Raw genomic sequence first — 24,053 nt, forward strand, 5'->3', positions numbered from 1 at the left:
CCACATATTTTTTTACAAATCTACTTCATGGGCGGTGAGGACAACAATCATGTGGATGCACGTTGCGGCTACAATAGCCTCAATTCGCCTAATGCCAGGCGCATCGTCGGCGAACTGGACGCCCTGTTGAATGAGCACAATGAATTATTGAAATTCTTCAAAGCACACGTGCACGAATTGCAAAGTGACAATCACGCTATTGTCATCAATCCTGATAAAACACCAGCTGGAGAGCACGTGCTTCGATGCCATGCGCCTGTTGTTGACGGCATTGCTGGAATCATGGTTGGCGACCGCACATCAACGCGAGAAATCGTGATTCGAAGAAGAAACAATAATCTGGAGTTCATCGCTGACACACACCGTTCATACGACGCTCTCCAATATCCGCTAATTTTCTGGAAGGGACAAGACGGATATTGCATAAACATTAAACAACGAGATCCTGTCACAGGTAATTCATTCATTATGAACATCATTACTCATTTTGAATTGAGAAAATGAATGGTTGATGTTTTTTTGTTTTTATCGGCGGTCATCGTCTACAGCGCTCTATTCCTCTTTCTGTCATATATCCCATCCCCACACACTTACGATACATTCGTTATTTTTTATTTAACAACTAAAATATTCACTAGAAATAATTTATATGGCAGAACAACGTTTGCCGGGTCAGCTAGTTATTTATATAAATTATTACTGTGTAATCACTAAATACAGGTACCTATTTAATCGTCGTTCATCGCGATCCTGGCAAGTGTAATTCATTATATGAGGCGCCTAATTACAAAAAGCGACAAGTCCATAATTCAATATTTTCGGGAAACAACGTTTTTATATTTCTAGCTTTAATTGTTTGTTTTAACGTGAGATTTTTTTTCCGTTGTATTCTATGTCGAAATTAGAACTAAATGGCAATTTGTTTCAGCTGATAAACTCTTGAATGTAATAAATATAGGCAAAATAAAATTGGAATTGTACTTGACGGTACTTGTACTTCACTTTTTAATTTATCCCAAATAAGGCACATATTTCCGTGGCACTGTCATAAGTTTACCAGATGCTACAGCATGGGAGACGCCCTTTTCAATATTGAACGTTCTCTTATTGGTTGACATAAACACGCGCGAAATCAACCAAGCTTTAAATAATATGAAAAACGGACTTGGCGCTTTTTGTAATAAATCGAGACTTAAAATATTTTTTTTCGTAGGGTTATGTCGCGTTTTGGAATTTATAGATCAATACATATTGTGTAAAATTATACAAAGAATACGTGCGTATTTTTTTCTCGATTTTGACCAAATGTGGACTTATCGCTTTTTGGAATTAGACGTCTCATATTATCACGATTGATTTTAAATTCTTTTCGTCTGACACTTGTTTTGACAAGTAACACGTGTCAGGAATCGTCATAACGAAAGGAATTACGCGCGTATGATCTCTCTCGACCGTTCACTTATTATAATAAAGTTACAAGCGCCTTCACTGATTATAGAAAACAATTTTGGGAATTAGGGTTTCACGGGTTTATAAAATAAAAAAACAATTAAATTTATCAGCATGTCAACATGATTCAAAGAAGATGAAAATCAAATAAATATTTATTATTACTTTTACAGTTTAATGTCTTGCTCGTCATTGAAGTAATTTTCAAAATCTTCATCATTGAAAGCTTCAACTCCATTGAGGTATTTGTTGTAGTCAGGGTGATCGTCCTCTACCAGCACCCGCTCGTCGGCTCCCAGTTCTTTCGCAGCCTTTTTTTGCATTATCTAAAACACATTAATTTAAAATAATTTCAAAGTTTTTTCTTAACCTTCCGTTTACGATGCTAATAAATTCTGCTCGTTCCGGCGATGTAACCTAGGGTTACCATACGAGACTGACAATATTATACATAGTAGGTAAATAGAAAGTGCATATTTTGGTAACATAAATAGGTTTCATCGTCATTACTTGCTATTTGTTTTATATATTATAAAATGATCAAAAAAGCATCAAAACATTCTACATTTTTATAGCGAACAAGTCATAATACTATCTTGATCTCACGCCTTAATTTCATATCTCTTTCTCACAATTGAGTGTGTCCCTCCTTGTCGCATATACTTTTAGATCTATCTCTTTTGCTCGTAATGGAATGCGATGCTCTGATGTGCATTTATAATTTATGACAGGTAAATGAAATCTATGAATTATAAAATGTATAAAGTGGGTAATGCTATCGATTTTGAAAATAATAACATTTTAATTAGATGTATGGTTGATGATTATAGGAATAGCCGAAATATGAAGATGAAATGCATATTAAATGAAATATTTGCAGTTCAATGAGCTGGGTACATGGTCAATGAGAAATGTGACCAGTCTCAGGAAATAAAAACTAGAATTGAGATCGCAAGGAGTGCCTTTCTCAAAATGAGACGCCTCCTTAGCAATCGAGACCCTAACCTAGGTTTGAGACTGCGTATGGTACATTGTTATGTTTTCTCAATTCTTTTCTATCGTATGGAAGTGTGGACGCTAAACCAAGAGATGTCACGGAGACTTGAAGCTTTCGAGCTCAATCGAATGGGGAATGACCGAGAAGTTCTATGTACATAACCAGGAAACTACAGTACCTCGGCCACATTATGAGAGGACAGACAAACAACATTCCCTAACTTGTCATTCAAGGAAAGATCAATGGTAAGCGTAGCAGAGGACGGCGCCGCATTTCATGGCTTAAGAACCTCCGTGATTGGTACGAGTACAGCTTCACTGAACTGTTCCGGGTAGCAGACGACAAATCTAAGATTGCCTTGATGGTGGCTGACCTCCACTAGGGGATGGCACAATAAGAAGAAGAACTTAACGTGACATTACAGTAAGTGTTAATTACTTATAATATTTGAGTCATTTATATTGACAGCTGTTTTTGATCATACAGTTTATTTGCTACATTGTGAAACTTGTCCAGTCAGGCGCACACACAGACTGAGGGCTTTAGGGTCCGGACCACCCCCAGGAACGGAAAAAATACAAATTATTATAAGTAATTACTTCTTTTTTCGCTTTGTCATGAGAATCGTGACCCTGGATGATTTGTCTCACCGAATTGAAAATAAATGATTCTTCAAATTTAGAATTTCCTCCAGGACTTCCTGTTCATTGGTTAGATACTTTAACGAATTAGGTATATGGGAAGATGGTAGAAAAGATAATTACTAATAATAGTGCAATCAATGAGAATAGTCACCTGTCTTTTTTTCAGAAATTTTGTAAACAGCAATTTTTGTTCTTTCGGAGATATATCAACGCCATCATCAATTGCAAAGCCAGTACTATTAGGGTCTTTCTTCATATGGTAGACCAGGTGTGACTTGCTCCACGCATCGTTGGATTTACCGATAGATGCTGCGATTCTCTTCATCAGCGCGTCTTGGTCGAGTCCAAAGACGTCGTGCCTCATGGGCGGAAGAGGCGATTCTTCAACGACCGTGTGCATTTCCAGCTTTTGAATTTTATCCTGCAATCCAAAATAACTATTTTTAATTTAATAAACTTATTGGGGTAGGATAAAAAATAGTATGATTAAAATATACTACAACAAGTTACGAGTGCACCAATTAAAATAATATACACATCAGAAACATCCAGGTTTGAAAAAACGACACATAATATATGTTGTGGAATTGAACCCTGACACCCCTGGTATGAAAAGCCAGTGCCTTGCACATTTGACTATGAGGGTAGCGCCGTTATCTATCAATATAAAAAGTAAATATTAATCACGATATAATTTCCTTACGATAATCTCTGGATCTAGAGGAGTGTTTAGGAAGAATTCTGATTTCAGTTTGAAACTGGCATCCGTGGGAACAAAATCTTCACCGAAGTCAGCCTTCGCAAGCTGTACGTCCAACGCCAGAAGACTTGCATGCTTTGTATCTGAAATGCGGTAGAAAGCAAAACCATTTTTTTAGGTGACAGCAATTGAGAAAACCATTTCTTAAGGTGACACATCAGTGAAACGCCAAATAATTTTCAACTGTACGCGCGACGAAATTTTGGACTCGCTGCCATTCATTGCGAGAATGTTGACCCAGGAACACGTCACTTTGCTGCGTGATGGCGACGGGTCAATTAATTCTAAAATCGTGTAAAGATGACTAAAAACGTTACCCATTTACTTTAAAAAGAAAACATGTCAATGAATATATTATTATTGTTACTAATAGAACAATAAACAGAACATAAAATGGACGTATGTTGGATTTATATGACAAATAATATTTCGTTTGACAGGCGTCATTTTCACCCGCCACCCGCAATCCGCGCATCGTCTAGCAACGATCTTTTTAGACCGTGCCTCAACTAATGCATGGCCTTAAGGTGCCAATATAATGTTGAACGGGTAGTATATTGGGTTAACGATTTAATTCTGCTTTACTGTAATGAGGAATGGCACCTTTTGATAACTCAGAGCAAGTTTATGATAAACTTCAAGAACAGATGTTTGCGGCCAGGGGCTTCAACCGGTATTTTTGAGGCCCCTTTAAAAATACAAAACGAAGAAAATATAAAATGCTTTTTGTTTTTCATGGTATAATGTTCGAGACTTTCACGGTTGTTTGTTATCGTTACTTAACAGATTTTCTTGATGGCACTGCATGTTCATTCCGCTTATTTCCTCAATGTTTCATGTATGGGTAAAAGCGGTTTGTTTGCTGAGCAAAATGACGTGATAGTATACTGTGTCAGTTGCGACAACCAGATATACCAGATAGGATGTAGGATTTCGCTGAAAGTGTCAGATCCCATGACATACATATCCCTATTAATATTTTCAGGGTTCCTATGAGTTTTGATAGCCTCTTTTGACTAAGACTTTTCTCGCGCTTAGTAAAAGAGCTCCAAAAGCAGTTACCTGCTACGAAAATAAGCTGCGGAATCATGCCCATGACGTTCAATCGATGGAGCTCATGACGCAGCATCTTGGCAATATCTTCAAGCATCCTCTCTTTCTCCTCCTCCTGCGACTCATCCTTTGAAAGCCAAAATATGTTCACTTTTTGAAAGTCTGGAGTTACACATACCTGAAGAAGAAAAAAGTCCAATTATTAGTACTCTCAATGATTTCTGTAAACATTGCATGTGTGTGTGCTACTTGAGCACTAGGAAGGAAGGAATGAATGAAATATTGTTTATCATTCATGTTTATCATATTGCAGGCGGGTCAATTGGTAAAGCACATTGAACGGTATATGATGGATAGAAGTTTGAGTCCTGTCCGTTGCTGTATTTTTTTCAGGACTTTTTCTAATACCCAGGTATGTTTTTGAGGTGGATTTTCAATAAAGAATGTTACATTCTTAAGGGGCCAAGTGTGTACAAGATTTTTTGTGTTTTCCTTCAAAGTGGCAACTACGAAAATTATTAATGAATTGCATTTTAAAAGAAAACAATATTATTTTACATCTCATTTATACTTGCTAACATGATATAAAAAATATATTGTCTCTTTCTCTTGTATTGCATTGTCTGGAAAAAAACAGTCAACATTGAACCCGCGTAATTATTATTTGTTGATAATTATGTTATTAAAAATCGATTTTTAAATATCAAATATGTTTTGATAAAGTAAACAGATTTTTAAAACACGTATAAAACATCAAAAATAATTTAATTGTCAGCTATTTATATGTTAATTCCATATAAAATATTAAATTAAAATTAGTAATTCAACAGACCATTTATTATCTTCATGGAATCTACAGCTTTTTATATTTTTATGACCCGACATTCAGGAAAAAATGGCGGACTAGCCACAGCTGATCATAAAGCGCCGTAACAATAGAAAATTGCAAAAATCCCGTACGAATTTCTTACCTTTTGAGTAACGTAAAATTATATAATACATAATTACATTTTTAGATATTTGACAATAATATTTAGTCAATTTAGTGCAACATCAATCGAATCGAACACTTATCGTTTTCGGAAACTTTTTGATTTAGCGTCAGTGTATCAGGAAGTCAGGACATCAAAGAGGTATTTGTACCTCTAACATGAAAGAGATATATAATGACTAGACGAGACATACATTTTATTATTTTAAATTTAGTAGTTACATATTGGTGATGAAGTACTTGTTACGGGCTGCGGTTTGTGCATCACTGCACTATAGTAACCAAGGTAAGTTGCTATTATTTGGTACCTTCATTGAAACCACAAAAGTCAGTCGCCAATATTAGGGGAATTTATAAAGCGCTTCAGAGGAATAACTGTTAGTTAATTTCATCGTAATTAGGTAGGATGTAGGTGGTTCACTTGGTAAAGCATATTGGCCGGAATCCGATGGATCCAGGTTAGAGTCATGTCCAGTCAAGGTTCTTAGTTAAAAGTGTAGGTAAGCACAGGCAAGTGTATTGTAAACTGTATTTTAAGTTCGGCAAGTACTTAAAATGTCTTCATAGAGTATAATTAGATCAAAGTAGTATTTGTTGTAACACTGATATGACCTAAATCATTTTTTCCATATCATTGGTCGATTCACAAGAGACCCAAGGTACACGAAACTGTCAAAAAACCACCATGTAGCAAAAGTCTATCACAACCAAAAAATTTGGACTCTAGATGGACTCTAGAGTTTTATACATATTTCGTATTAGGAACTTTGAAGGCAGTTCAATTTTAGAATCAAACAATTATTACACATGTGGTTGTATTGGTATAAAGTTCATTATTTTCTTCTTCTATTGGCAGCGCCAAAAATAAAATGGCGGGTCACATTATACTTTAGTCTGTTGCTTTGTTGAAATAACCTACGTACGAATTATTTATCTAAAAATTTGGCTGCCTGCTAAAAATTGATGAGGAAGTATGTTTTCACAAGTATTAATGGCTAAAGTCTAATTTAATAATACACAACCATCAATCACAAATACCAATATTATGAATTTAGGTATTCAAGGCTTATTTATCTGCAAATATAATCATGTATGTAATTAACTTATTGGACGAATCGTGCTGGAATGCCATAGAAGATTTTGTGAAGTTTTCTTCAAATGAACATGCATTGTGGCTAACTTAATTAGTAGACCAGCAGACATATTCTAACACTTAACATTAAAAAAGAGCTAATTGTGATAAATATATCACATTTATCACTTTACGTATACAGTATACTCTCAGTAATCCGCCGCTCGATTATCCGACAACTACTATAATCCGCCGTTATTTTTATTAGTTGAAAGCACAAAATCAAGCTCTATAATTCAACATAACAACTATACAACGCAGATGAGACGGGTTTATTTTGGAAACTTCTTCTTAAAACGTACATTCATCGCGAAGAAAGTGCCCAAGGACCGTATCACAATTATGCCGAGCTCCAATGCAACCGGGACACACAAAATGAAGCTTTTGGTCATAGGGAAAGCCAGGAATCCTAAGCCATTCAAGAATATCTGCCTCACTGAACAACTGGTTGTGTCAAGTGATTAACTATATTTAGGTAATAAACTTAGTTTAAAAATATGTATAATTTAGTAAATACTTGATTTTGATTATAAATACAACCGTAATTTGCAAGTACAAATTTCAAAAAAAAAACTATTTTTATGAAATACTTGCTTTAATTTTTACCATATTTTGTATGTATGCATTATAATCCACCGCTTTCTCTAATTGGACACTTGTCTGGTTTTTGGGGTGGCGGATTACTGAGATGGTACTATTTTTTTTTTTTTTTTTTTTTTCGACCATGTCCGATCCTGATAGAATCATATGGGCCTCCACAGAGTGGAGGTTTGTATTGACAGATTTTTGATTTTTACGAGAAATGGATGTCAGCCACTTGCTCAACCTATTAGGTCCATACCCTGACACACACAAATTGAAAAACAATTTTTTTTTGTACTTGCCAGACCCAGGATTCGAACCTGGGACCCACGGCTTTGTAGTCCAACGCTTATGCCGCCGCTTAGTACTATACTGGCGGTTAATTATGTAAAAAAGTTAAAAAGTTAACACTCTGAACTGTCAAAACGTGATATCTTTAAACAGTCCCTCTCTTGGCCGTGCTAACTTGGAGAGCGAGACAGAGTACGTAAATTTTACATATTGAGGATTGATATGCAAGATCCAACTATTTTGCTGCAATCGCGATGACATGACTAAAAAAATTGTAGGTTATGTTGATATGTCTGACGTCTCAATACAAAATTCTTGGTTCGGCTTTATCCACTTGTGTTGGGTTTTATCCTCTTGGATTCGGCAGCACGAATATACCCGAATTTGACTGACATGTCTACCAACCTGAATTTTCGCCGTATTACGAATTAGAGATAGCACCGATAACCATTTAGTGCAATGTTTCCCAACCTTATTTGTGACATGCCCCCCCTATCAAAATTTGATAGTTAACAAATTCTGAAAAAAAAAAATGAATTGCTTCAAATAAAAAATGCAGATAGGCAATAATATTTTTAATTTAACTTTCGTAAGTAAGTACCTATGTATATTAAGTATATTAGATGTACAACTCGGAAGAAAATTAGTGAGATCCTTGTGCTTGATGTGAGCTGCAAAGAGTTTTTATGTGAGATACTAATTTGATCAATTTTAATCTTAAATCTCTGCAGTTTGTGATTTCAAAACGATTAATTTTTTTCAGTAACAAATCATTTACAGCGCCGCATTAAACTAAATATTATGATGGGAATGGCAACAGTAATTTTCTCGAAAAGTCATGGTTGCAATATCAAAAAATATACCAAATATTAATGATTTGCACATTGCCCCCCAAAACATTCAAATTGCCCCCCGGTGGGGCGTACGCCTTACGTTGGGAAACACTGATTTAGTGTATATAATGCCTTCTGTGTTAAATTGGAAAAATGAAAATAAGGAAAACATGTTAAAGTGATATCCGTTAAGAACCTGCAGAGTCCTTTATTTACTTAAATTTTGTACATTTGAGGCGTCTAATTCCAAAAACCGATAAGTCCACATTTGGTGAAAATCGAGAATAAAATACGCACGTATTATTTGTATAATTTTACACAATATGTATTGATCTATAAATTCCAAAACGCGACATAACCCTACGAAAAATAATATTTTAAGTCTCGATTAATTACAAAGAGCGCCAAGTCCGTGTTTCATAATATTTAAAGCTTGGTTGATTTTGCGCGTGTTTAATTCAACCAATAAGGGAACGTTCAATATTGAAAAGGGCATCTCCCATGCTGTAGCATCTGGTAAACTTATGACAGTGCCACGAAATTATGTGCCTTATGCGGAACAAATTAAAAAGTGAGATACAAATAGCGCTACGTCCAATTTTATTTTGCCTATATTTATTACATTTAAGAGTTTATCGGCTGAAACAAATTGCCATTTGGTTCTAATTTCGACATAGAGTACAACGGAAAAAATAATCTCACGTTAAAACAAATAATTGAAGCTTGAAACATAAAAACGTTGTTTCCCGTAAATATTGAATTGTGGACTTGACGCTTTTTGTAATTAGACGCCTCATTTAGGCTCCACCGGTATAAAGGTTCTATGAAGTAATCGCCATACTTTTCAAGACCCCAAGGACGAATAAACATGCGATGTGGATACTCTTTGTTGAACTCACTTTGGATATTTCTATAGCGTGGCCCCCGATTTTATTAGCCACTTCGCCCGTTGTCAGTAAGTCTGTGATGTGCCTCATGAATAATTTGTTGAGGACAGAGATGCGTTTGAGAGCCCCTTTGCCGGAACCCGAAGTGCTTTTGTTCAATGTTTTCACATTCACCACCAAATCTCCTTTGCCAGTTTTCAAATGGGTTCGCTTTCTATAAACAAAAATTTTTGAAAAAAAATTATTAATTTCCTCATGATAATTCCAGATTGACAGAAATTGGTTAATAACCATTCCATTGACCGTACACCGCCTTTTATTTAATATTTTGTTTTCAAACACTAGACTAAAGAACATCAGTGATGACCCGTGGAGGTAAGCAGGCTATGTGTTGCAAAAGGGCAGCAAATGAAGAAACACATTCAAATATTACAACTTTTGAGAGCAGTTTTTCTGCGGTCGCTTCATTAGAAAGTATCGACATCTAATAAAATAGTCTTAAAAATCGAAGTATAGAAAATCCTGACACACATAATAATATTATATAGGTGTATTGTAATACAAATTGTTATGGTGGTTTATCGCACAGGCAAAATTTTCCCAAGGGTGCCTCCAAACCTGTCAGCACCAAAGACCTTCATGTAACTAAAACCACCTCTGTTTGTGAGTAGGTTTCCTGGAAATGCTGTAATATTCATAGTGATGGTTTAGAAACAAAGTTGTTTATTAATTGATTCTACTTTTATTTAGTCATTAACGTTAATATCTGTTCCAGATTTTAAAATTTTCAGTACCTATGTATATCAATTTCAGATATTTGGTTGTTCAAGATAGTCGAAAATAAATAATAAAATAGGTACTTAGGTAAGTAGGTACCTACCTAACAAATTGGCAGACAATTTTAGCCCCTTAGGACCAAAGAAATGTACAGTCGAACTTCAATATTACTAGGAAGATGGGACCGACTGAATTTGCTTGTTATAAGCATTACTCGTTATAACGTTATATAACATTTTTTGCGTCACGTTCTATTTAAGCATAGAACATAAAAAATCTGAAAACCATCATAAAAATCCCCGAAACAAGCATGGCATTCATAAACTACAAAAGAAGTTGTTTATCGTAATGAAGTGCTGAGCCGGCGGCGCTGTTAGGTACCTACTGACTTCACAAAGCTTGGATTTTTTACATGCAATTTCAACCATAAACGTGGATAGTTTTTCAATGTTGTCGGTGAAGACACCAATTAGGTACCTACTTCGCAGTGGCGAAAGGTGACTTTTTGAAAGAGGTAGGCTGTGGGAGTAACCATGCTTGTCAGATATATTTACGGGAAATAAGAAGATAACCCAATATTACTACTGATGAATAGGTACGCTAATACGAAGAAATTTCAAAAGCTTAATTGGTTTGTTATAATTAGTTTATAAAAATAAGCAATTAGTTTGAATTACTTATGTATTTTCCTAAACTTATAAACGTAACAAACGCTCAAAATATATTACCTATCATCTTTGAAAATATCCGTTGTTGTGTATATATTATGTTCCATAACAATTTATAATTTAACCCGTAAAACTAGACATTTTAAAATACTTCTATATTTAAAACACAGACTTAGGTAGGTACAATATCAGATATCTAAATTGTCTAATGAGTGAACTAATAAATAAATAAAAATCACGAGATAAATTATTTTATATTTTTAACAACAATCAATACATATTTATGTGGTTGAATCTCATAGAAATTATTTTTTAAATTATCTTATTAATTATTTTGAATAAATGTGCTCTAGCGATGTAAGCGCTAATGAAACAACTTGTAGATTTGTATGCGGGACGCCAGATATTTTGACATTATGAGATAAAAACTTCATATTGAAAAACTCGACGATTCACGCCAAAATAATCCTACACAATATGTGAAGCGAAACGCGGTGTTTTATTTTTTTAAACTTTCAAGAGATGCCATAGATAGTGCTTATTGACATATGGGAAAAGATCGTAAAATTATGACAATTATATGATAGATGTCTTTGGGCATATTGCATATATTATTATTTGTGATTATATAAATACATCAATATGAAAATAAAAATTATTTTTCTTAAGAAGGTAGGCTTTAAATAATCGCCTAGTATGGAGTCTTCGCCACTGCTACTTCTACACTTAACTAGTGTCATAAACGTAATCTGATCCCGGCGGCATTGGTCTAGTTAACTGCCCGGTCGGATTTTATTGCTTAGGGTTGAAAATGTTATTTTAAACGATCGTCGTTTTGCTTGGTATATCCGAAAAGTAGCTCGTTATAAAAGTGAATAAATGTATGGAGAAAATTATAAACTAAAATGTCAACCAATGTTTCCTCATCACATCCGAGATTTTGCTATTTCCGTGATCGTAATAACCAAGTTCGACTGTATCTTACTCTCCTTTATTTTACAGGAGAAACCGAACAAAAGTAAATTTACATTTCACTTTCAAGAGATATGCATTAACTATCTTTTATCTGTTGAATTTTTTGATGTCTCTTTGTCAGTTAACGTGATTTGTGAGTGACATTATTTTATGTTCAGTATCTACCACGTAACTCAAAATCGCTAAAAATTTAAATAGGTTTCTTTGGTCCTAAGTCAGTGATGGCAAACCTATGGCACGAACTTTTACATGAGATGATTTTGCATGACACGCGAAAGTTTTATTTTCAAGAGAAAAAAACCTACAATCCTTAAAAAATATACAAAAAAGTTTTACAAATAAATGTAAGTAAATATATAACATTAAAAAATTATCCGAATAATCTCGATAAAATAAATTCGATAATAAATTCGGGCAATTAAAAATAAAAATATTGAACCAACAAATTTATAAAATTTATCGGCAGTCATTCAAATATAAACGGCTGCTTATTATTTTGGCTCAAACATAATCACTAAAAACGGTACGGTAACGGTAAAAACAGTGATAGGGAATATAATAATATGAAAAAAGTGTAGCTAAAATGCTTCCACGATCTTGAAAATTTTAAAAACAAGAAAAAAATTATTTAATGAATAAAAGATTAGCCTTCGGCTAGAAACATAATGAAATTAGAATCTCAAGAACTTAATTGTAATCTTTAAACTTTTTCAATAGCATTCTTAAAAAATGTTTTTTCATTTTTTTCCCACGAAAAACTGCTTGGCACGTGAAAAATAATATTAGAGAAATTTTGGCACGCATACGTAAAAAGGTTCGCCAACCCTGTCCTACGTGGTCGAGTTGAAACTAAAAATGGGGATGGCATCCTAATGGTCGGCGCTGATTACGTCATCTTATGGTCGCGTTTTTATGTATTTATACCACTTCTATTCCCCGTGCGCGCATACCGTGCCTATCGGGTTCCAGATCGCCTAAGGCAGAAGGGTCGACAGGCGAGCGGATGGTTGAACGCAGTTGGTGGCAGTTCATGTTTACAGGCGCCCTAAGTCTGCTTGAGGGCGCCACTTTGCCTAGGGACGTCACCGCTGTTGGGTTCCAGAGTATAGAGTACCTATTCATTATTAACAGTATCTTTTGAAGATATTTTACATTTATTATTAAAATTTATGGTATTGCTAAAGTTATTATTCGTGAAATAAATAAGTACTAACCTTTTAACAGTACTTGCGATCATTAATTTGTTTAAAACTTTAGATTGCTTCATTAGTTTCATGTTGTACATCAAGGGAGGGTTGCTATGAAAACAGCATTGAGATAATTGTAAAATCGGTAGTGGTTTATGTTTGGTAAATAATAGTTTTATCATTTTTAAACATTAAATTATGTATAATATTTATATTGGAATTAGATAAAAGATAACCTAAAAAAGTGGTGCAAAATAAAGTAGCGACCACAAACAATTTTAAGTTTTGACAGTTGAATTTTGACGATGATAAAATAATAATCGTTTTCAACATTCTGGAAAACCTACATATGACCTACATACATGCCATATTATTTTTAATCTGAAAAATGGAAGACAGAAGAACAATTAATAAAATCAGAATTTTTTGAAAGTCTGATGTAAGACGTTTTAGCGAATTTGGCAAATTATATGGATTAGATACTGAATCTACCAACGTGAATAATAGTAGGCACCTACCTAGGTATATATTTATTCATAGATTAACAACTTTCAGGGAAAATTTTAAATTTAATTATGAATAGATAATAATTTATTAACAGCCGACCAGTAAATTTGATAATATTTGCTAAATAATACAAGTTTCAGGTTCAGGTTGGTATCATTGAAATGTACGTGATAGTAGACGTTCCCGCCTTTTGATTGTGCTAATTATTATTTCTTTTCATCCGGAATTCGGTTTCCGATTTACTCGTTATAGTGAGCATAATATAATATCTGCTATACAGTAACGCAGATTTTTTCAAATTAAAATGACGTGTTTACGTCGATTAAGGTGCTTTGATTAAATTCAACTCTGCTATTATCGTAAAAGTGTGACGTATACAACTACTTATTTTGCTTGTGAAAATATCGCTTCCGTTGGTATCACTCGCTGTGCCGTTCCCGCCTTTGGAGTTACGTGAAATTGCGCTCCTTGTCAGTTTGTCGCGTCTTATTCTGTCACAGTTTTTGTTTTGGATGAAAAGTATTTCAAAAGTGCCCGAAAATGACGCAGCCAGTTGAAACTGAGGAGTCAATAGAAAACAAACACGAGGAATTATGCACGCAATTGAATGTGGACGCGGAAGCTATGAACCAGTCGTGGAGTTCTTACAAAACAATCAGTCACACATACTCTTTAGACGTGAGTAATCATCGACGGATTCAATTGTTGTCATCCGCACGTTCATTTGTTATAGGTTTTTTATTGATTTAACGAGTTTATTTGAAAATAGGAATTTGTTTAATTTTTTTTTTTTTTTGAGGTTATGATTTTGTTTATTTCAGGGAGATCCTCTACATTGGTTAGGATGTGCTCTTTACGTAGCATGCAGAAGGTCTCTTACGCCAGTAGTGGGTCGGTCAGGTGCGGTCGTAGAAGGGAACTGCGTTAGCTTAACTAAGCTAATGAGACTGTGCAATATTAGGTGAGAATTGTTTCTTCCATAGACCTGTCAAAGCTATAGACATTTTATCGTTATAGATACAGCACTTCATATTGTCTAAAACAACATTGAAAAACAGCCAGTAACGGGGCGAACACATTACCATCATGTTATGTGCTGTTACGGTTAGCTTGTGATACGAGAAAAAAGTGAACCGTCGTTTTTCTTGGTATTTAAAATGTTATCAGACTGATGTTCCCATCAATGAAATGAAACAAAAACGAATATTATCAGTGAGTAAAATCCGCCGAAATGGTCTGAACAATGAGGTCACCTGACGCGTATCATGCTACATCACCAACCGCATGACGATACCATTCACAAAATTTCTCCGCATGACAGCACGTAATGTGTTCGCCCCATAATTCACATTTTAAAATGTTCGTGTTGGGGCAAATATTCTTTGGAGTGCCTTGTTTTTCGAGTGCAAGCATAGACTGTCATGTTTTTGTAATTTTAGTAGGTACTTATTACAGTAGAAATCCAACGTGTGAAAAAATTTGCTCGTACCAAAAAATATATTAAAAACTATCCTTACACTCAAAAAGTAAATGATTACAATCAATAGTTGTCCCAGTATGAAAATGACAATAAAAGCATACATTTAGTTTATTTGAATCATCTTAACGATTCTTTTTAAAAAGTACAGTAGGTGCTCAGTAATCCGACACCCATGTTTTTTCACCTATGCCGGATTGTCGGAAATGCCGGATTATTGGATTTCTATAGGAAATAATTGTATCATAGTCAAGGTCGGGCACCAAACTGCCGAGCGAACTGCTCTCCGCTCTGTAATCCGGCAGTTTAATGTGAAACCTGCCGGATTATAGAGCAGGAGAGCTGAGTTGCAAAAATTGGACGTGCCGGATTGGTGAACGTTGGATTACCGAGCCCCTACTGTAGTTATACTGCATATTACAGATCATATCACGACTGATAATAAACAATCATAAAATCGTGTACCTATGTCATAATATGTATACAAAACGAAATGCCAAATGTCTGCCGAAGATGGTGTTTACAAACAAGGTTTTATGGATGCTATTCTTCAATGCGCTAACCTAACCGCATTCAAATGTGTAAATGATATTTTCGTATTTTCCAGCCTTATTCAATTCTTTAACACGATAAAAAAATGGATAGAGATGTGTTCGATGCCGGATGACTTCCGGGTGCGGATGGAGAAGCTAGAGAAGAACTTTGCTGTGTCCACGGTGCTTTTCCAAAAATATAAACCCATCTTTACCGACCTCTTCGTCGGGTTGGACAGGGTAGAAACGCCCAAGTCCAACAGGGGAAGCAAAAAGACAAAGTAAGAAATGTATACTAACTACATATTAATAAGTATTTTTTTTTATCATCCACACTGCAATCCAATATACTGCAATCCAATGTAATGCAATCCAATGTAATGCAATCCGGGAAACGTCTTCACTCGTTTCTGTCGATTGGAAGCTCCCTTCACTGCCCTAGCCTCAGGGATGTTTAGATGATTTTTTTCTTTATTCATTAACTGTCAGTTCTTAGTGGAAAGACATTGTGTTAATTAAAATAGTACACAATATGCAGTATGTACTTATTTAACCCATTCGCTGCGTCCAACGCAACTGGTGCGTGCCCATCAGGTGGCCATTAGATATAATTAGCATGTTATTTGTAGTAATTAAATATTAATAAAAAGGTCCGCAGCGAATAGGTTAATTTACTTTAATAATAATATGGACCGGTTTAATCCGTTTCAATCGAACATTGTCGACTGTCATACAGTAGAACCTCGATATAACGGACTAATACAGGTGACGGCGTGTCCGTTAAAGCCCATTATGCAAAAACACAAAACAGAATTCTGTTTATTCGTCTTCGGATGATATATCTAGACACACCCATTGTGGAGTGACATTAATGTTTGATGTCGACGCGCTTGCTTTCGGTAATCCTGCTTTGAAAAAAGGATTAAGTTTTGTTTGAATTTTGTTATCTGACTAATAGTTAAGAAATGTTATTAGATTATCATGCTTAGAACATTGTTTTACAAGCAGTGACACTTGGATTTAAACATGTAAAACATTGACAGAATGTTTTTTTATCAAATTTCACATCTGACCGGATATTTTGTCCTTCATATCGAGGTTCTACTGTACCTGTGATGATATACTGTAATATAATAATGCCTCTGAAAAGCCACGTATTTTTAATTGATTTATTTTTGAACACAAAATTTATTAAAATTTCATTTATCCTTCCATTTTACCTTTAATAAATAATTTTGCCTTCAAAATTTGTTGATATAAAATATTTTTAATGTTGTATATTTTGTTATCGGTTAACGATGCCCCATTGAAGCTTGCGAAACCGGTCCTGATTATTATTAAACTGAGCGGAATAAGAACTGCACAATGTTGTGTTTTATTTCAATTAATATTGCGTATTTAGTACACCCACGGTGGCCGCGTGGCTTAAGCGCTGGACTATCACGCCGTGGGTCTCAGGTTCGAATCCTGGGTCTGACAAGTACTCATTGTTTTTCAATTTGTGTGTGAATCAGGGTATGGTCCTAATAGGTTGAGAAAATGGCTGACATCCATTTCTCGTAAAAAAAAAACAAAATCTGTTAATACAACCCTCTACTCTGTGGAGGCCCATATGATCCTATTAGGATCGGACATGGTCGGAATAAAAATGGATGAGATTTGCTGACAATATGGACATGTGTCGCAGGTATGACCGGGCCATTCATGCTAAAAGGGGGCAGATAATTATTATGAATTAATTTGATTGTTGTTTCAGATTGACCCCGTGCAGCGTGAACGCCATATTTGAATTTTGCTGGTGCCTGTTTGTATGTGTGAAGGGGGAGTTCCCCTATTTGTCGGATGACCTGGTCAATATGTACCACCTGCTATTGTCCTGTGTTGACCTGGTCTTTGCGAACGCCTTCATGGCGCAGAGGAGCGATCTCATCAATCCCGCCTTTGAAGGTATTGATCCCATTTTTACATTAATTAGTTCATCTATATCTTCTTCGTTTTAACATCAGCTACCCGGGACAGCTTGTTATCGGAATGGCAATCGTGGAGTCATGAAATGCGCCATCCTCTTGGGCGGCTCTCATATCAAAATTCGACCGAGTTCCGAGCCGTGCGAAACATTGTTGCATTTGACGAACGTGCACATCTACTAGCGTCACTAGCGACACTCGCGTCTCGAAACATCAAAATAATAATATACTCCCAGCCAGACGCCATTATGCAAAATGTCATCATATGCTGAAGCAAAGATTATTATACGTTGGTAGGTACCGCAGAAATTTAAGTAGAAGGCGAAAATATTGGATTCAGTCATAATGTTAAAGCGTTCGTCTGCCATTTTTGTTTTTTGATGTCTCAGTTTTATGTGTTGTCTGTGGAAAGCATGACCGGTGACCACTGACGTCTAGCTAGTACAACAAATAGCCGCATCGAGCGCTTTGCGCAATCTCGGCGCGCGCGACCGTCAACATGCTAGAAGAGTCGATCCTCGACATGTTGCATTTGTTGTTCTGTCGCATTCGACCAATCTGCGAAGCTCCATTTGACAATGTTTATTATGTGGATGACGATGACGTTACATCGACGATTTCGACATGCGGCGCATGAGGCGAATTCTGATGTGCGAGCCGACTTAAGTTTACTGTTTAATCTTCTTACCTTTCTTTGGATTGTGTGTTGGGAATGTTGTCTAGGAAGATTTTTATTCTGTAATAATGCAGCCGAGACACTATAGTATTTTGGTTTTGATACTAGCAGAACTTCTCTGTCTTTCCCATTAATTGAGGACACTGAAAAATGCATGAAAATGGGGTCCATTTTGAATTTTTTATTGATGTTGAAGGCGGTAGGAGGAGGGTTTACAAAAACTAGCAGGTGCCACAGACTGCGACACTTACCTTGCCTACTACTTATAGCTTCACATCCCTTCAACCACGGAATACTGCATGTTTATAGATACATTCCCAGATAATCCCACATACCCAGACGCTCCACACTTTGAGTATAGTGATAAACATTTGCCCTGCAGGTATATCTAAGGGTTTTCACATTTGAAATCGGTCAGTGTCTGTTGTGTCGTCTGCACTGTGTTATCTTTTAGACATGCCGCATCGGAATATTAAAGCAAACATTGAATGCCCCAGATCGGTTTATGAGTGCTAGTGATCTTCCAGTGATGAGATCCTGACAAAGAAGTAATATTCCATCTGGGGCGGGGTTTGTACCTGAAAACCCACCCTTGTGTGCAGACTTGATTGAGGACATCAACATTAATTCGAGGGCTTAGTGTCAAACAACACTATCTACAAAAGTGCAACATTACAGGAGAGCCATAAATCGTTATTTTAGATTCTTGTAACTTAACAAGGGAAATGTTTATTTAAAACCTAATGTTAATATTTTATAATTTATTGTGTATTGCTTATGATGTTAAAATTTATAGGGATAGTTTTTAAAAAATATGAAAACAAAGGTAACTTACGTAATTAGCGTTAAACTTTACTAACGATTTAATAAGAAATTAGAAAAGATTGACATAACATTGTTTGACTATCATGTAGCCGTAAATATAAAATAACGTTATCTCAAAAAAAAAAAAAAACAAACTTTTTTGTAGATAACGTTGTCTGACTTTAAGCACTCGAATTGTCACTGTCAGTTCAAGGAATTTTGCCACATCTCGAAGGCCTGAACTCTCCATGCTATTTACTGGCTTAGCAACATGACGGCAAATCATGCGGAGTCTTATATTTATGTCTGAGGTCTTGATTGCGAACTGGATGACGTAATATGGCTTAACTATGTCATATTTTCTTTCAAAACTCATAACTTCAAATGTGGTATATTTTAAATCGAGAACCATTCATCAGAACCTTTAGATACATTTTTACGTTTTTGCATTTATGCTATGTTTGTCCGATTATGACACTGAACGGATCTTATGTAAATGGCTTCTTATTCGATGATTATTTTGTGTTTAGGCCTGCCTGTGAACTGGTCAGCCCCGAACTTTGAGATGCCAAATGACGCGCCGTGCGTGATCGCGTACCTCTGCAAGAAGCACTACGGCCTCTGCATCGAAGCTCGCTCCATCAAGCAGTACACCTGGAAGGAGGTCATGAATAAGTTCTTCGCCAAAGGGGTAACTATCTGATATTTTACTAATTATATCCTTACCTGATGAAGATCCTGCCTAATATTCGGCTAGCAACCTGATTTCTTCATTCAACCACTACCACTCCAGATATAATATAAATCAGGCATGTCAATGGATTTTGGTTAATCCCACCATAGGCCCCAATCGAAAATGTAATAGTGTACATTCAGTAGTAACATAATAATATGATTTCATTGGTATTTTGAAGAGAAATCATTATTCATTACTACCTATTTTTATTTCGTTAACCAGCTTACTTGAAAGTGGTTTTCAAATTAACTTTATGGAAGTCCGTTTGACATTGTCCTATCACCGTTTATATTCGTATATTTACGGCCTGCCGCAGGAGTAAAAGAAAGAGAAGATGTACATTTTTGCACTTTAATCTGAGTGTCCCCTTACCGTCGTATAAGATTATCCCATATTTCTCCACACTCGAGTTTTAAACCTTGTTACAGCCTCGCTCAGAAAGCAACCCACATCTCATGGGTTGCGTGAATGGCTAACAACCATTCCCTGCAAAAATAGTCAGTTATTATAACCTCCACTCTGTGGTGGCTCATATTCAGATTGTCCACTTGGGAGGGATAAATTACAATTTCATAATAGTTTTGAAAGCACTGGATACTGGTAAAAAAGATTGTCAAAATGTTTAATGTACATTATTTTACAACTACTTTGTTTCTCCAGTCAAATTATATTTTTTTTAATATCGCATTTCTATTTAAATAATGACTAATAATATAGTATTTTGATTTCCTTTTGTTGCAGATTCTGAAGGGAGACGAGACAAAGTTGACGGGCGTCTTGGACCTGGCAACATTCGACTATAACCTCAAGTCATTGAACAAAGTTTACGAGACATTTGTGCTCAGCGTTGGAGAATTCGACGAAAGGATATTCTTAGGTAAAGCATCGATCTAATAAAAATTTCAACTATATACTTACCAATCGATCCATGCGAAGATGTCGGAGAAAGATTTCTTCATATAGACGGAGCTTTAGGCGTAGCTTAAATATATGAAAGTGAAATAATATTTTTCCAATACTCGATGAATCAAGTTTTATGCTTATAAATTAGTTTTTCACAAAAATGTTGAAAAAATCTACTTCTATACAGATGGAGCGTAAATGTATGACAAAAGAAATGAAGTTCGCTACAAATAGCTTCGCATTGCAAGCTCATTTTCAGAGAACTTCACACTAGGTACTGCTATGACAATTCGCCATGATGAGTAGATAAGCATTATTCGGCATTATTATTTAGTTGAAAAATTCTGTAAAATTTATGAAAAACTGTTTATAACTGCACTCAAGTAAGTGAGTATCTAAAACATGGCAGCCATTGCATTAGTAAGAAAATCGGAATGCCATCTGAGCAATGTTAATATTTGTAGAGTTTACCAACTTAACAATGTTTAATGCATTTGTTAAATAATTTCTATTGTTATAATAGGTATAACGTTTAATGCTCCTTCTATTTATAGTTCGTTTATTCTGCAAAATTTCAATTCGGTCACATCTGAGGATTAACGGTAACAAATATATAATAAAATGTTTTAACCCTTAACACTCGAGTGCCGCCATATCGGCGGCATTAGAAGTTTCCCGTATTACTCAAGTGCCGCCGTAGCGGCGGCACGCCAATATAGTCATTTTTTGTAATATTTTCAGCAATTTTTATAATGCGATTTCAATCAAGTTAGAATGAATAATAATAGGTTATTACATTTATCTGAGAAAGAAGTCGGCAAAAGAATACTGCGTGCGTAATTTCTACATAGTATTTTTATCGGAATCTTCTCTTTTTTTATTCGTAGGTCGCTTGCTTGCAAGCAATGTTTTTTTGTCACATAAATTTTATTTATTGAACGTTCCCAGATTAGATTGAACTGAATTTGTTTGTCACGCATGATTTTGAAGTGTGTTTATTTTTTTTTTTATTGGTTCTCGCTTGCGCAGGGGCGTCTCCTATAGTTTACAGTTTTATATTTGAATAGACTGTTTTTTATGACAATACTTACTATTATATTATGCCGATTCAGAACCTTACAAATATAATGTGAAATACTCTAATGAGTCAAATGAAAATTATTACGTATCGATTTATTATTTTTTGAGAAATCTTTTGATAAAGCGTCAATTACATTAAGCTTTTTTATGAGCTGATTATTGGCAAATTTAAAAGCGGGCGGTTCAGCTACTGCGATTTCATGATTACACACAAAATTTTCCATTCGCTGATAAGCCACAAGCCAGCGAGCGATTTTGACGGAACGTAGTTCGTTTTTTCACCGGGAGGTCGCTACGCTCCATAACAATGTTTCCATTAAACGTCAAAAATGTAAATTTCAAAATGAGTAGTTCGTTTTTCCACCACCATCGCTCTACTGCGCAGACGCAGTAAGCCCACATGCCGGCGTGTAGTGTGAAAAGTTGACCGGCTTTCAACTTTTCTAGGTGGAGTGTTTACAACCTGCTTATTAGCTTCTTCGATGATTACACTGGGCGAATTTACAGGCAGATTATAAATTTGCCAATAATCAGCTCATAAAAAAGCTCAATGTAATTGACGCTTAATGTGTACCGCATTCACAGTGCGTTTTGTAGTTATGAGCCCGAAACTAATTTAGAAAATTTACGAGACGGCTGCTTATATTACAAGTGTATTTGAAGGCAAATCATTTGGATCATATTTACAGTCATCATAACTATATGTATGGATGATTTACACTTTATAGCCACTTCTCTACATACCGCTATTTCATTACGATTCTGTGATAAGCCAGGATTACATATTGGAGATTGCTTTGTGAAATACCACACAATGAAGAATTATAAATAAACTAAAAATAAGTACAGTATATTCATTATAAATCTATTTTATAGAAATAAAAAAAAAAAAATTTTTTTGCATTTTTTTCACCAATTAAATGTTTTATGTTGAAATTATGCTTTTTACGGAAAAAAGTCTCGAGTGGGTGGTATGTACCTATAAAAAAAAATTCGAGTGGAAAAGGTTAATATGAAGAAATTGAAATGTACAACTCGTCAGCTTTTGTATTACAGGTGAACAAGAGACAGTCAGAAGCACAGCGGGAGACGAAATTTTAAAAGCGCTAAATTCACATGTGAGTACATATTTTTATTACTTTCTATGGTCTAAATGCAAAGATGTCAGCATTATGTCAAACTGATTAGTTACTATCCCTGTGCATAGTTGATGAATGTATTGGCATTTTAAAAAATCTAATTTATCGTAAATTAAAATACAATGAAACCACGATTTTACATTTTCGAAGGAACTAATAAAAACACGTGAATTAAGGGAATACATATTTTGGCAGTAGGTATTGAAAATTTTATGAAAAAATTAATTAATATTTAAAACAAAAATCACACACATTGGTTTATTTTAATACGTTCATTCATCTTTTCTCTGGAACTGATGATGTTTTTCTTTGCTCAGTCAGACTTATACAATCGCATTGTGCAATCTTTGTCTTCGCCACTACAGACACCTCTATAAATAGAAATGCACATGTAACTGGCATTCATCTCAATTATTGCCGCATTGAACACATTCATGTTGAAATAAATAATTGGATTTTAAATTTTTATACGTAATTTTAATTGAATTCTGAATATTTCATATAATTATATATAATATTTTCTATAACACTAGATACTGAAATGAAACAGGATTCCAGAAACTACACGTAAAAATAGCGGGAAAACGAAGAATTCATGAATTGAATGACCAGTGAATTAATATTTAGTTGTAGATACTGATTGTTTGTCACATTGCAGACGAGTGTCCGCAGCCTGGGCCCCGACACTCCGCTGACGGGGCGGAGGTATCTGAAGAGAAGTGAGCCCCTGACGCCCGTCACCACGGCCACTCGGTCCGTGGCCAAGCTGCATGACTACCTCGCTGGCTATCCCAACTCTCCCACGGCCTCTCTCATGACACTAGTCAAGTGAGTTACTCTTCGTTGTAATATTATCATTTTGACAATTAATCGAGGTAGCACTTCCTTTTAAAATAGTTAACCAGTTCCAATGACCTAAAGGTAGTTTAAGCTTTGACAGTGCTGTGTACTTAATGTGTAGGTAAAAATACTAGAATACGCGTATAGTAATGCCCCATCGAGCGT

General features: G+C 35.3%; 2 protein-coding genes across 4 annotated transcripts in view; one reads left to right on the forward strand and one right to left on the reverse strand.

The window, feature by feature from the left end:
- Positions 1 to 1,550: 1,550 nt before the first annotated feature.
- LOC147074689 (uncharacterized) lies at positions 1,551 to 13,516 on the reverse strand. Its single transcript, XM_085943688.1, has 6 exons — positions 13,254 to 13,516; positions 9,632 to 9,833; positions 4,913 to 5,081; positions 3,794 to 3,933; positions 3,242 to 3,511; positions 1,551 to 1,775 (listed from the first exon to the last, which is right to left on the reverse strand). The coding sequence occupies exons 1-6, from the start codon at positions 13,406 to 13,408 to the stop codon at positions 1,617 to 1,619; spliced, it is 1,095 nt and encodes a 364-aa protein (XP_085799814.1). The 5' UTR covers positions 13,409 to 13,516; the 3' UTR covers positions 1,551 to 1,616.
- Positions 13,517 to 14,147: 631 nt separating this feature from the next.
- The window catches only part of LOC147074690 (retinoblastoma-like protein 1), a 29,927-nt gene continuing 20,021 nt past the window's right edge, over positions 14,148 to 24,053 (forward strand). For all 3 annotated transcript variants that reach the window (XM_085943677.1, XM_085943679.1, XM_085943678.1), the window contains exons 1-8: positions 14,148 to 14,411; positions 14,555 to 14,694; positions 15,818 to 16,024; positions 17,500 to 17,690; positions 19,721 to 19,881; positions 20,668 to 20,803; positions 22,966 to 23,027; positions 23,707 to 23,876. In XM_085943677.1, the coding sequence (XP_085799803.1) occupies positions 14,274 to 14,411; positions 14,555 to 14,694; positions 15,818 to 16,024; positions 17,500 to 17,690; positions 19,721 to 19,881; positions 20,668 to 20,803; positions 22,966 to 23,027; positions 23,707 to 23,876 (1,205 nt within the window). In that variant the 5' untranslated portion in view covers positions 14,148 to 14,273. The remainder of the gene's footprint in view (positions 14,412 to 14,554; positions 14,695 to 15,817; positions 16,025 to 17,499; positions 17,691 to 19,720; positions 19,882 to 20,667; positions 20,804 to 22,965; positions 23,028 to 23,706; positions 23,877 to 24,053) is intronic.

This window comes from Rhyacophila brunnea, unplaced genomic scaffold, assembly GCF_057557595.1.
Source record: "Rhyacophila brunnea isolate RB1 unplaced genomic scaffold, BYU_Rbru_1.0 scaffold_16, whole genome shotgun sequence".
Lineage (NCBI taxonomy): Eukaryota > Metazoa > Arthropoda > Insecta > Trichoptera > Rhyacophilidae > Rhyacophila > Rhyacophila brunnea.

Bases quoted from the DNA above. Each gene is read 5' to 3' on its own strand.
- LOC147074689 (XM_085943688.1), bottom strand. From the start codon at position 13,408: ATGATAAAACTATTATTTACCAAACATAAACCACTACCGATTTTACAA. The intron at 9,834-13,253 runs GTTAGTACTTAT...TTTTGTTTATAG, and splicing joins ATCGCAAGTACTGTTAAAAG to AAAGCGAACCCATTTGAAAA. The intron at 3,934-4,912 runs GTAACTGCTTTT...ACCGCATTTCAG, and splicing joins GCAGCTTATTTTCGTAGCAG to ATACAAAGCATGCAAGTCTT.